This window comes from Catharus ustulatus, chromosome 2, assembly GCF_009819885.2.
Source record: "Catharus ustulatus isolate bCatUst1 chromosome 2, bCatUst1.pri.v2, whole genome shotgun sequence".
NCBI lineage: Eukaryota > Metazoa > Chordata > Aves > Passeriformes > Turdidae > Catharus > Catharus ustulatus.
The window spans coordinates 97,060,014-97,073,499 of NC_046222.1; the positions used below are offsets into that span (position 1 = coordinate 97,060,014).

At 34.3% G+C, this 13,486-nt stretch overlaps 1 protein-coding gene across 1 annotated transcript in view; it reads left to right on the top strand.

Annotated features, from left to right (window-relative positions):
• Nucleotides 1-13,486, top strand: part of CCDC138 (coiled-coil domain containing 138) — a 31,403-nt gene that overhangs the window by 1,060 nt on the left and 16,857 nt on the right. Inside the window, exons 2-11 of the mRNA XM_033053524.1 lie at nucleotides 168-283; nucleotides 912-1,096; nucleotides 2,036-2,194; nucleotides 3,346-3,465; nucleotides 4,862-4,939; nucleotides 5,016-5,126; nucleotides 7,281-7,445; nucleotides 8,199-8,315; nucleotides 9,396-9,588; nucleotides 11,847-12,023. Of these exons, the coding sequence (XP_032909415.1) occupies nucleotides 168-283; nucleotides 912-1,096; nucleotides 2,036-2,194; nucleotides 3,346-3,465; nucleotides 4,862-4,939; nucleotides 5,016-5,126; nucleotides 7,281-7,445; nucleotides 8,199-8,315; nucleotides 9,396-9,588; nucleotides 11,847-12,023 (1,421 nt within the window). The remainder of the gene's footprint in view (nucleotides 1-167; nucleotides 284-911; nucleotides 1,097-2,035; nucleotides 2,195-3,345; nucleotides 3,466-4,861; nucleotides 4,940-5,015; nucleotides 5,127-7,280; nucleotides 7,446-8,198; nucleotides 8,316-9,395; nucleotides 9,589-11,846; nucleotides 12,024-13,486) is intronic.

The window sequence follows — 13,486 nt, forward strand, 5'->3', positions numbered from 1 at the left end:
CTTTCATCCAAATGATTTAACTCTGCTATTTGTTATCAGTAAAATATCAGTCTTACATTAAGCAATGTTTGCCTTTTTATACAGACTTCTTTCAGTCGCTATTGTGTGTCATATTGTGTTAGAAAGGAATTGAATAATTTAAAGTTAGTGCTCTTTTGTACTTTTAGTTTTGATGGTGAGCAAGATTATTTTTGTGGTTCAAGTGCTGTAGAAGTAGAAGAAAACAGCATTATTTGCTCTGAAACTGATGCAATTCAAAATACAGCTATATACATGGGAACAGGTAATAAAGGTTTAGTTTTATACATTCTTACAACTCTCTGTGAAGTGTAACATATAACTTAAAAAATTTCATAGTAAGTGTATTTGTTTGATTGAGAAATACACTAGTCACCTAAAATGTATTTTAATGTGGGATTTTATCTTTCACATGAGTACTTTCTTTAAAATTATTTTAGGAGGTTCAGACATAGTTGAAGCAATACTAATGTTATTTTCTGATGTGATTTCCAGTAGATTCTCATGTTTTGTCCTCTTTACGTAGATGTCACCCTGAGGTCTAATCAGCAGCAAATCACTCACCTGAAGCCCTTACAAAAATAATAGGAGATTTTGGTGACATGATTTAGTCTGTGCATAGAATTTCATACAGACATCTTTGAGATTTCTATATTGCAGTGGAGAGCATAGTTTTACTTACAAAACTGTTGATTCTTGATCCATTTGAATAAATCATGGAACAAGAACTTTGATCAAATCTCTGTAATTCTTTAGATTACTTTCACATTTTGATAGATCTTGCTTTATACTTGTAACTCTGAATTGCTGGTTTTGTAAAATTGTATCAATCATATCAATATTTAGCTAGGACTGATTTTTTAATGCAAAATGCTTTTTTTCCATGTTCACAGACTTCACTGTACCATCTCATTTGGCTGCAAATACTCAAGAAAATAGGGACCAAATTATCAACCATAGTTTGTTAAAGAAAATTGTCCATGGAACTGGTGCTCGAGCATGCAATAGGCAAGGTTTAATACCACCTCACATTAGTCAAATTTATGATGAATTATTTGTCATACATCAGAAACTGCAGGTAGGAATTAGAATCAGATTAAAATTTTTGTTGAACAATGCTATGAAGATTCTCACTTTTGAGAAATAAATCTGAAATTACTTATGTAGTAAAACTTGTATATTAAAACTTATTTTTTACTATTACTTTATACGAATCACAGTTACTTACATATTAAATCTGCATCTTCATCTGCCTCTTCCCCTAGGTTAATTCAGTGATTCAGTAATGGTGCTTTGACTTGAATTTTGGGTAGACCAGGTAGATGGGTAGGTGGGCGGGTTGAGCTTGAGGGAGTTGGAACACAATGTTTCTACATCCAAGACTGTCTTGTGACACACTGTTTGTGTAGAGTGAATCACTCACAACCATTGCTTCTGTTGAGAACATCTGAAACTGTTCTCCTGATTCTAGGCATTCCAAAGCATTTGCTTTGATGACCTCCTCCAAAATCCCTCTATTCATCCCACCAGTTCATCTCCAGCAGGTTTGGGCTACTAATAGAAGAACCTCCTATATGGATTTACTCTGTAATAGTTCCTAAACTTCTGCTGGATTCCCAGTGTAATTGTCTTTTACAACGTATGAGATAAAAATAATCTTGTAGCTCTTTTTCTCTTCACCACTTTTCAGGGATGCATCTCACTAGTTGAAGAAACAATGTCATTAATCTAGTGTTCAACATAGACAGTCATATCAGATTCTGTTCTGTCTTACAGTTAATACCATTATCCAAATATTTTGGAAGGAAAAGCCAAAGTTTGATTTTCTAGAGCAACAATGTAGAGGTGAATTTTGGGCGGCAGAGCCATTCCAATGCATTTTTGGGTTAATGTGGGAGGAAACTAAACGGAGGTGGTGGTCAGGATACTTTGTATTAGTAAGCTAAACATATCTCTGGGACAAAATTTTAAGTTCAGTGTTTTTAAAGTAGTTTAACTTTTTTTTTTCTTGACACAGAGAGAAAGTTCAGCACAGCAGGAGTATGCTCTGCAACTGCAGAAACGAGAGCGTTGTCTAACAGAACAAGAAGCATTGTTTTTTCTACAGGAAGGAGCTTTGGCTAAAATAAGAGGTGTTGAGGAAGAAGTTCACACAAAAATTGCAGCTATAAAAGAGGTGAAATAATATATTTAATGATAGATATTGCTCTGTATGCCCTTTAACTAATTTGTAGTTATCTTAAGCCATCATATGTTTGCTGGAAATTCTGCTTATTTCTTAGAAGTCCTTGAAATCTCCAAGGGAAAGATTTAAATAAAGAGTACTTAACAATATTGCTAGAGTTTTTGTATGACTTCTGTTTCAGAATGGTTCATTTACTCTTCTGATGTGTAGTGTATTTTACAGTGACAAGTTAGAAAAAGGTAATTTTTTTGTAAAATAGTGAAAGCTGTGTGACCAATATTAAGGAGAAAATGTGGTCTGTCTGTAATTGTGTGTAAGTTAATTGAGTATCTTTGCATTAGCTGTACTTGCAATGGATTTCCTTGGGAATGCTTTAAGACACATTGAGATCTTACGACATAGCACCTGTTGCAGTGAGTACTAGCAAACAAAGACTCAAAAAGTTTGGAGGAAGGCCAGCCTAACTTTGGGGGTGTGGAAAGAAAGAGTAGTGAAGAAGAAAGAATTCATGGAAGGGGAGAAATGGAAGTTGGAATATTTTCTGTGGTATAAAACCTTGCTACTTATCCAAACCTGAGATACTTAAATCTGAGGTCCAGAGAAGATTAAATATAAAACAAATTTCAGGGTAAGAGATGAATGGCAGTGGATAGGCAGGTTGTATTTAATAATTCATGTGCTTATGTTGTAAACCAGAGCCCCAGTCTCTGCAAGGCATAGGATTAATTTCTCACTCTGCATGATTCAGAGTAAGCAAAGCCAGAAACCCTCAAAACATAGCCACAACTTTTCGTAAATATTTGGAAGAGTAAGCTGTAAGTAAAAACTTTGTCGTTGATTTTAGTTCACAAACAAATCCTGCATCTCAGTTTTTTGAGAAATATACGTGTGTACAGTTGGTCTGGGTAGAATAGGCAGCAATAGGAGCTGTAGGCTATGCATGTTGCTCTCAGTTTCTGTATCGATCCTTCCTAACAGGCAGTACAGATCTTGTTTTTCTCACTGCTGACTGAACATGCAAATTTGGACATGAAGAACTTCAGATTAGAAAGTTTGTCTGACTCTCTTAACATTTAACTGGAACTTATTGTTTCTAGAATAGTCTCTTTTAAAACATGTTCTTAAATTTGATATTTCTGCAGCAACATGACGCAGAAGTTAAGCAGCTGACAGAAGCCTTGAGAGAAATAACTAAAGAAAATAGGAGGCTGAAGTCATCATTTGATAGCTTGAAGGAAGTGAATGAATCTTTAAGAAAACAGGTAGAATTATTTCCTATTTTAAATAGTTCTATAAGTCAACAATTTTAAATATTTGAGCAGCTTGAGTTTGTAAAATTGCCGACCTTTTGTTTCTCTAAGACAAGAATTGTACGAATGACTGTATGAAAGTACTTTTCTCACCTGTTTCTAGTATTTGAAATTTAGCCTTTCTGACCTTTTACAGTGTGAAAAAGAAGTAAGATTCATTTCACTGACTAAGTAGCAGCAGTTAATTGTTAGGAAAAATCCATTGAGAATGGATGGACAAAAAGTATTTTATTACATAATGCAATCCACCCTGTGCAGATTTGCGATGCCAAATTGCTATGCTGATTCTATTAAATAAAAAGTAGAGTGTTTGTTTCTCACATGTTTGATCAGTATTTTCAGTTATTTTTGCCAATTTTAATGTAGGCAGTATTTTCTCAATTTGTAAACTAGAATGGTATGTTTCATGGTAATGCATAGAGCAGGAATTTGTCTGACTTGACTGTTAAGTCTGATCTAAAATGGTGATACACAAATTATCTAAATTATTTGAGCATTGTTTATTCATTGAACTAATTAATATTCTGATAATCTGAATACAGATTCAGAATCTACAACCTTGTTCTTTCCCTTGAGAAGGTCAGACCTAACTCCTAGGATTTGCTGGTTCTGATGCAACCCATTGGTCTCACTATGAAGTCTTTACAAACTGAGGGCTTCTGCCATTGGTCTCACTATGGAGTCTTTACAAACTGAGGGCTTCTGTGATGATCATGCTGTTTATTGTTGTATGGATAGAGCATAGGTTTTTTTAAAAATTTAAATGTAGGTTGCAGTTTTCCTGATCTTTTTTCACTGAGCAAACTGATTTTTTAGCATGGTCAGTAACCACCTTCCCCATTAATAAGACTATGATAACATTCTTAAATTTGTGCATTTTTATGTCACTTCTTTATGAAAAGTAATCAAATGTGAAATGCCTGTATATCTAGAGTGTCACTAGTGCTTATTCTTCCCCTGCACGCTGAAAGGTTGGGCTGGAGGTCAGCCAAGAGATACTGCTACTGTCTTTTTTATCCTGGGACAAGTTGCCCACAGAGGTGACAAGAGTGTCACACCTTGGAACTGTTCAAAAGGTATCTGGACATAGCAACCAGTTCTTCCGGGCTCAAAGCTGGAGACCACATGTCTTCCAGAGGTGCTCTCAAATCTCACCAGTCTATGATCCTGTAATTTGTTAAGGGAGGTGGATGATGGTTTTGTTTCTGTCACTTGTCATGCTAAGAAGAAAAGACTTGAACTTAAATAATTTAGCTGCTCAACAACATTAAGCTACTTCAGTATTATAATTAAGTCAAGATGTGAGTTTTGAATTTACAGATAGTTTAATATTTTCTGCTTCTTGCAGTTATGGGATGTGACTGAGTTGAACAAGAAGTTAGAAGACCAAGCACGAAGAGTACAAGCTCGTTTGGAGAATCTGCAGGTAAGGTTTGTTCTTATATGTACCTGCTCTTATAGGAAACCAGTGAGATATAATTCATTGTTATATTTTGTTGTAGAGGAAGTATGAATTTTCAGTGGTACGGAAATCTAATGGTTTATGTCAAGTGATGAAAGAAAGCAAACCTGTGAAACAGGGAAAAGTGACGGCAACATCAAAAACTGCTACGGTAAGAATTAAGCAGAGGTCTTGAATCTTTTCATTCGAAAGACATTAGGCAGTGTAACATTCTCTGTGCATCTGCTAGAAATTGCAAAATGTAGCTTCTAATTTTGTTTTATGAGTTACACTAAGAAGAGAAACAGATTATATTGGGGGAAAACCCACACTTAACAAAGAATTAAGTTTGTTGCTAAAAATGTCTTGGATTTCATATTGCCTGTGTGTATGTACATGTGTAGATTTTTATTTATATAGCAAGTTTTCCTCCCCATATCATGTTGTCTTTCATCTGCCAGTTAGAATTATAACCTGTGTCCACTGTCACGGGTTTCTTTTGCTGTGTCAGAACAAATATTAGACTCATTCTGGTTACTGCTACAGTACAGCGCTATCCTTATGAATAACACCAGGTAAAAAGTAGTCTTTTAGAAGTATCCAATAAAGAACCTTAATCTTGTAAACCAAAAGTGATATACTACTATTTTTTTTGAGAAATAATCTTTGGTGAAAGACCAATTAAATGCAGTGTTCATTCCCTTTTCCAAAATAATCACCTTTTGTCGTTAAAAATCCTTCTAACATCACTTAATGAAATTCTTTCCATCTCCATGTAGTTCCATTTATGGTATTATCCTGCCAACATCTCCCAGCTGGTTATGCTTTTTTTTTCTGCCTGGAGGTAAACTGTTAAATGAGAAAGATATTCACACCACCCTAGCTGGTCTACAATGAATGCATTAAAACTGTCCTATCTATATATAGCCAACAAATTCTCTTTGTATAGGTTTTAGCATACTTTGGTTGCATGTGAAATACAAACAGTATCAGTAGTTACAGTTCTGAGTGAGGAGGAAAAGACATATCTGAAGGAAGATAGAAGAAAACTTTTGAGGTCTTTAGGGAACTGTTCATGCAGCCCGTTTTCAGGTATCTCTGGATTTCTTTTGTAGAATATTTCATTGCAGTGTAGTAGACCCCAGATGAGAGTCTCATGAAGTTTTTGTTCTTTTTTTAAACAATACTAGTTACTACTTAATTTTATCAACAGTGGATTGCATGAAATGAAACAAAGTAGGTCTAGTGCATTGAAGTAAGAATTTCCCCATACGAAGGACATGAAAGACTTGTTTTCTCCTGTAATTCATTTGTCTAAAATTATAAAGTGTAGTGATTCTGTATGTGATTTTTTTTCCAAATTGTTTTTCTACCATTTGACCAAGTACAAAATAAATTATGGGTATATGTTTTTTACACCCAGAAACCATCACAGGGGTTTGTTTTGCACTGGGGAGTGAGGTGTGAGAGAGAGAAAAACAAACGCTGCAGAGTTCCTTCTGGGTCTTTGTAAGAAAGGCCTGACAACAAATGGCTTAATTTAATGACTATTTTAATAAGACAGAGTAAGAGGAGGAATTTGGAGAGTAAGTCTCATGTCCCCTTAGATGCTGGGAACATTGTGTTTGTGCAGCATCAAATGCAGCTCTGGTGGACTTTTCCCAGGGAATGCTGAACAGAGCCTGTTCATGGAGAGAAGTCCCTCCTTTTCAGCTACTCAACATATATAATTTTCCTGAAAGAAAACAGCTCTATTTGTGAAGGATGTTCTTGAGAGGAGAACTTGTTGCCGTTTTAGACAGAGCCAAGGCCAGGCAGGATCAACAGTACCAAGAGGGAACTGCCTGAGTTTATCCTGCAGCCAAGCACAGGATAAACTGTGCAGTTGGTTGGTCTCTGCAGCCAAGCACAGGCTGTACCTGCTCAAGGTAACTGTGGTGTGGATCTCTGACTCCTTGATGTATAGTGATCTCCCAGTCAGGACTGCCTCCTTCCAGTCTTAGATCTGCATAAAGTTTACCTTTCCCAGAGATATTATAAGTTACAGTTGAATTAATGTTACACAGACTTCTCAAAGCCTAGGTACAAGGCCCAGCAGAGCACACATGGCCTGTTCAAGACCACTGTCTTCTTGAATACATTTTCCACAGGCTCACACTACAGTAACTCATCTTTAATTTTACCAGGCATAAAATTCTCATTCTTTCTATTATGCATAATATTTAACAGCTAATGTACTCTCATGTATTTCAGTCTGTTACTGTTCTAGCTTAGAGAAATCTCTAAATTGAAAGTTGAAATATCTGATACTGTGAATGTATTACAGCTACCATTGAATTCACAAGTCTATGAGCTCTTAACTTATCTTATGGATTGGATCTCTGACCAGCATCTTAGCAAAATAAAAACACAAGAAGAGAGAGAGGACAGTCATAAACTTATGGTTACCCAGACCTCAAAGAATTCCTGTACTCAGGAAAAGTGTATGAAGGTAAAGGGTTTGGGTTGTTTGCTTGTGTTAATATGTTTTCAGATTTTGGTGTGTTTTAAATCATTCTGAGAGTGTAACAGGTCAGCATGTAATTAAAACAACATAATTGTTAGTAAGTCAATATTCATTCAAACAGTGAGATATAATAGATAATTTGTCATTTGTAAAGCATTCAGATAATTTTTAATAAAAAGTATGGTGTCCTGTCTCAACCTAAGAGTTTCAGCATTTTATTTCAAGTGACTTCTGTGAGGTGATAGTTTGTGTTGTGTTTTATGCATGATACTTTAAGGAGATCAACAGGTCAAATTTAAAATACTTGTATGCCTATTGAGATACTAAAGTATCAGTTTATCAATAAAATTAATTTATCAGTAGAAGGGGATGCTATACTGTATTTCAACACGTCTGTCATTTTTTTTGGTGATACCAAGATTTAGAAATCAGTGAGGTGTTCAGCAAATTCACCTTGTTGTATTCATTCATTATGTAAAAGATTTGTAGCTGCTGTGATTGGATTCATGGAGATTGAACTGACGTGTATCTCCACTCCCACATGTGAACCTGTGTAAAATTTAAAATCTGTGTATAATTCTGTTAGCTGTACTGGATCTGCCCAGAGAATATTTGCATATGTAATCTGATAAACTCCAAGAGAAAGTTAAGAGGTATTTTTGTTTGTTTTTCACTTACACTTGGCTTATAGAATAGTTCATATACTGTATGTAATTCTATTTATGTATATTTTTGCAGGTTTTGCCTATAGCTACTGAACAACTCCAGTGGATGCCATATGTGAATCCTAAACTGCATGTGCCTGTGATTAAATTTATTTACTGGTCTTTAAGACAGTTAGACACTGATATGCAGGTAAAACAAGTAGTCGTCATGCAGTATGTTTTTTTTAAAAAATCACAGAAGATATTAATGGATTTTTCATATTAAATACATATGAAAAATGGATGTTTTCAGATAGCATATAGGAAAGAAACTGCTGTCTTTGTAAAACATAAATGCATAGTATTCACCACAGACAAGTGGCAAATGAAAAAATAATCCTTTTTGAAGTTAAGTTCAAATTTTGCATTGTGTATCTAAATGTAGTTTTCCTGTGTATGTGATCTCTCTTGTGATGTCTAAGCACTTCTGAAGCTATATTTTTGCATATGCATTAACAAAATTTTCACTAGAGAAGGCAGTTGTTTTATTGTGTATTTTATGAATGAGATTTGTTGAAAATTATGGAAGTGAGTAGCAAAGTACTGAAGAAATTTTGATCTTGCTCTCCTCTGCTTGGTGTCTAACCTCAAGACATTCCTTGCTTTTTTTGACTAGATTGCCATAAGAAAATATTTAGCAATATAATAAAGAAAAAGACAGTAGTTGTACTGTGTAGACCCAACATAGTGCTGTTCATTTACTAAATCAAATGCTAGAAACTTTGCAAATATCCTGGATTTAAATTCAATACCATAGTAAGATGTTTGGTTTAGTTCTACTAGATAACTATATTTTAAACAAGCATATTGTGAATTTTGATTCTGTGGAAATGTTTCTGTAGAGTTTATGATGAAAATCTAATAGATGTTACCTGTACAATGTTCTTAAGCTTCATATTTAGGCATTGATTCTGTAAATGCTTTTAAAGAGTATAACTTCAGACAAGCTTACAAAATGGAGTAAAACAGCTTTTTCTGGAGCCAGAGGTAACTTAAATAATATCAGAGTCTCCAGGACCCTCACTAATTAGTCTCTTATTGAAGTGTGTGTGTTAATAAGGCACTATGTTAATGTTGTTCAACTGCTTTTGGAACACAAAGCAGTATTTCCTATACTGATTATATTCCTATATTTGATGTAAGAATTTGCAATTTAATATTTAATTGCATGGAGAACACATGTATGTCATGTTTTAATGTTTGTACTAACTATATGCACTGTTTGAAGCAGCATGCAACAATGAGATCAACCATGAGGAGACTTGGTGAAGATATTTTCAAAGGCGTAGTGAGTAAAGGAAACCCACACAGTTCTTCTGAACAGTCTACAGAAAGTAAATTAAAGTCAGCAGCTTTCTTTAAGAGTTTCTGTATGCCTCTGAGGTTTCTGTCAACTTTGATTGTGCTTAAAACAGTGAGACAAGGTAAGTTAAGATTTTCTTTTTACATTAATTTATCTATTTCAGTCATGTGTCTGGACAAAAAGCATTTTAATAATACTGTAGATTCTATTACACTTGAAAAGTGATTTTACTTGGGTATTGTGAAACAAAATAGACAAGTATGAATCTTGCTATTACTCATTTTATGTTAGTATTTATGTGTTTTTTAATGTTATAACTTGTCAGACGAGTTAGTATTTCTGAAGGGGAGGAGAAGATAAAGGTTTCAAACTAGACACTGCGAGATTACAAGAACCAGCTTGTGTCTGGACAGTGTGAGAAGACGTGGAAAATACAACTCAAAGAATAAGAGAACTCTTCTCTCAGCTGATTTCTTAACTGCTACTTTCAGTAAAGAAGTCTTATCTTTCTTTAAGAGAAACAGGGAACAAGGTGCTGCAGATCCTTTTTTATGGAAACCAGGCATAAAAGTAATTCTGTATCATTAAGAGCAGGTGTAAGATGTGATTGCTGCTTACCTGAAGCAACTTAGCAGTACTGTGTGTCTGCATAACTGGGATTTTCTGCAAAAATAGGTTTCACAAGGATAGCATAAGAACAAACATCTGTATAACCCTTTTTCAACTCTTTGTGGTTCTAACCACTTATTTTCCCCTTTTCAAATTTTTCCCTTTTAAAAGCATGAATTATTATGATTGCAAGTAATTTTTAGTGGGGTTACAACTGAACAATCTAACTTCAGAGATGGTTCTGCTTTTGACAGGAAGGTTGGACTAGATTCCAACCTAAATTATTCCATGTTTCTATTTTTGCTACCATTTTTTTCTCAGAATGATTTGTATTTTAAAATATCTTTACAAGTAACATGTTTCTTTTGTCAGATACACAAAGATTGATATAGATTACAGAGATGTTAATTTTCAAAGTACTCATGAAATACCATGCCAAAATATTAAAATCAGATACCTACTTTGGCATCTGATTTTTTTTAGTCTCTTCCATGAAATATGTTGCATTTTGGGGCATTTCTTAGCAGAGATCCATGTCACAAAATTACTGTAATCTGTGGCGCCCTGACTGACACAAAACAGGAATGCCAAAGATTTTAAATGCATAACTAATGGAGTTTTTATTCACAGAAGTTGCACTTCTTCTTTAGTTGTTTAAGCAGATTAGTATGTTTTTATGCTTAATGATCTGTGCAGTATTTATATTATGAGTATTTATAGTAAACACAGGATTAAAACATGGTGGAAGACCATCCTGACATCATTCATGAGCTAACACATAATTCCAGCTGTTGGAGGGAACTATTTCAGTCAACATATTTTGGTGAAGCATGATAATTTGTCTTAAATTGGGACTCACATTCTAGGAATGCTTGATAAAAGCAATGCAAGAAGAATTGAAATTAAAAAAAATAGTCATTGCAGAGACTGATTTACCCTAAACAGATGAACACTTGATTAGAATGAATCAGTTTAGCTTCTCGTTGTTGCTTTTTACTGCTGGCTTCTGTAACACAGAAAATATGATCTGTTGTTAAACATTATGTCAGATATCACCGTGTATGAATTTTGATCACTCTGACCACATGGCACTAATGATCTGGTGATAAAGTAGCAAATTTGGTTTGAACATATGTTCTTATTCCTTCAAAATGTCAGTATCCAGCAGATGGCACCGTAGTTAAACTTATGCAGTAGGATAAATTGTTTCCTTCTACTTAATTTTCTGTGCTCCAGATGATCAATGCAATTCCAAGATACCGAGGAAGATTTGACAGCAGGAAGTTAAGAAAATAGATTGGTTCACTTAATCTACATCCTTTGTATAATTTCTCACAATGGATGAGAATATAAAATGTTTGTACTGAAACTACAGCTTTTTATAGAAAGAATGGGACTAGTTGCTCTCATGAAAATAATTGCTCTCACTCAGACAAATCAACCACTGACTCCCTTAATAGAGGTTTCCCAGATGTTGAAACCAACATTGTCTCAAACTATGTGAGTTTGTGTTTTCTTTCCTCTTTAACAAAATATTTGTAGGACTTTACATTTGTAAGTAACGTATGAATTGTAGGTAGTCTTTTTCTCCACTCACAATAAATTGTTAAGGAATAAAAATAGGCAGAGGGTGTCTTTAAATAAAAAATAAATATTTTCAGCTATTTAACTTTTAAGTGTGTATCTGCCATGGTGACTGTCAGTTGTTCACAAGGCTTAATGAAACAATGATTATAGAAGTTTAATTGTCTGTATTCTGATATTTTTCAGTGGATTACCTGGCTCAGGCATTTGAGTCCCTTCGTGTAGACTTGAAGACAGAAGAAGGGAAGGCCTTATTTTTGGAATACCAATGTGTGCCTGTCATATTAAGTCACCTAAAAGTATCCAGTGCAAGTCTTCTTTCCAGTGCTCTTGATGGATTACTTCAGATGACCATGGAATCTGGTAAATTTGGGTAATTACAAAAAAAAAATCATTGTGAAAACAAGTAAAGAAAGCATAAAACCAGTATAAAAATACAGCGTAAAAACTGTTTAAATAGTCTAATTTACTATTAACAATTCTTTGTATCATGTACATTCAGTAAAGACATAAAATGTATTTCCAGATTGTCTGTCTTGTGCTTTCTTCTCCCTCTCAGCCACTATGTTTTGTATTTCATCCTAGTTTCTATCTTATTTCTTGCTGTGAATTTTTGTAGCTATTTTTTGTTTGGCTTTTCAGTTTATTCCACTGTATTACTTTGCTGATATTTTTCTTTAAAGTCAGACTGTGCCTTGGAAGATATATCATGAAAATCTGCCAGAAGGTGGAGATAAAAAATAGGTTCTATTTTAATTCTTTTCCTAGTTTGAATGAGCGGATCATCCACAATAATTTTTCAATTTCTAGTGTTTGGAAATGGTATTTCTAGATGAGATGGTTATGTTTTGCTGAATTTTAGTGTGCTTTGGACCTAGAAAAACATTGGTAATCTTATTTGTCACAGCATTTTTTCAGGTGATACAGGTAAGGATCAACTGATAACCACCTGGATGAGCATGAAGGTAGTAACATATTCCAATGCCATGTTGAATAAACCTTGTGAATGTTTTTGGTTTTTTTTTTTTTTGTAAAGATAAAATCACTCACTGCCTTTAAGAGCAGAAATGTGTATTGTTTTGGAAGTATTTTGTTATTATGCGTTGTACTAGTTAAATAGAAAGCATGTTTGATTTGGAATGGTATGGCGTTGATAAAAAGCACATTTTTAGCAACCTATGTTCAAAACTATTTAACTAAAGTTCTGTTCTTCCTTGCAGTCTTTTTCTGACCAGGTAATTAGTGCAGTCTTACACTAGTCTTCCTAATAGTCATAACTGTGATTGGGAAAGAATTAATTGAATGCATAAAGGTAACAGTCTAAGCAAGATGGACAGTGTTTGGTGTTTATTTGGGTAACGTACATCTTCTGTTACCTAGCAGCAGTCATTCTGATACACTAGGTGCCTGCAGTTTGAAGAATAATGAAGATATATTGTGAGACTCAAATGTTGCTTTCTTGCTTCTCAGAGAAGTTCTGTGTATGTGAAATAAGAGAAAGAAGAGTACTGTTTAATTAAACTGACGTTTGATTGAAAACTATTTCTTGGCAACTGGGTATAAAGCCTTATTTAGAACCTTACTCTTTGGTAGAATAAATTGCCAATACACAAATTAGGCATGTTCTTCTCTTTTCCAATACATAGTGTTTTGCAATAAATTTTTAACAATGAGAAATAGTGTTGCTGATGGAAAATTGTGTTTTCATTCCTTTGTAAGTTTCCAATTAAAAAGTCATTGAAAGACAAACTTTGGATAGTGGCAGTGACTATTCAGAATACAACTCTCTCTGTTAAACAGGAATTCATGCTCAGTTTTAAAGCTGT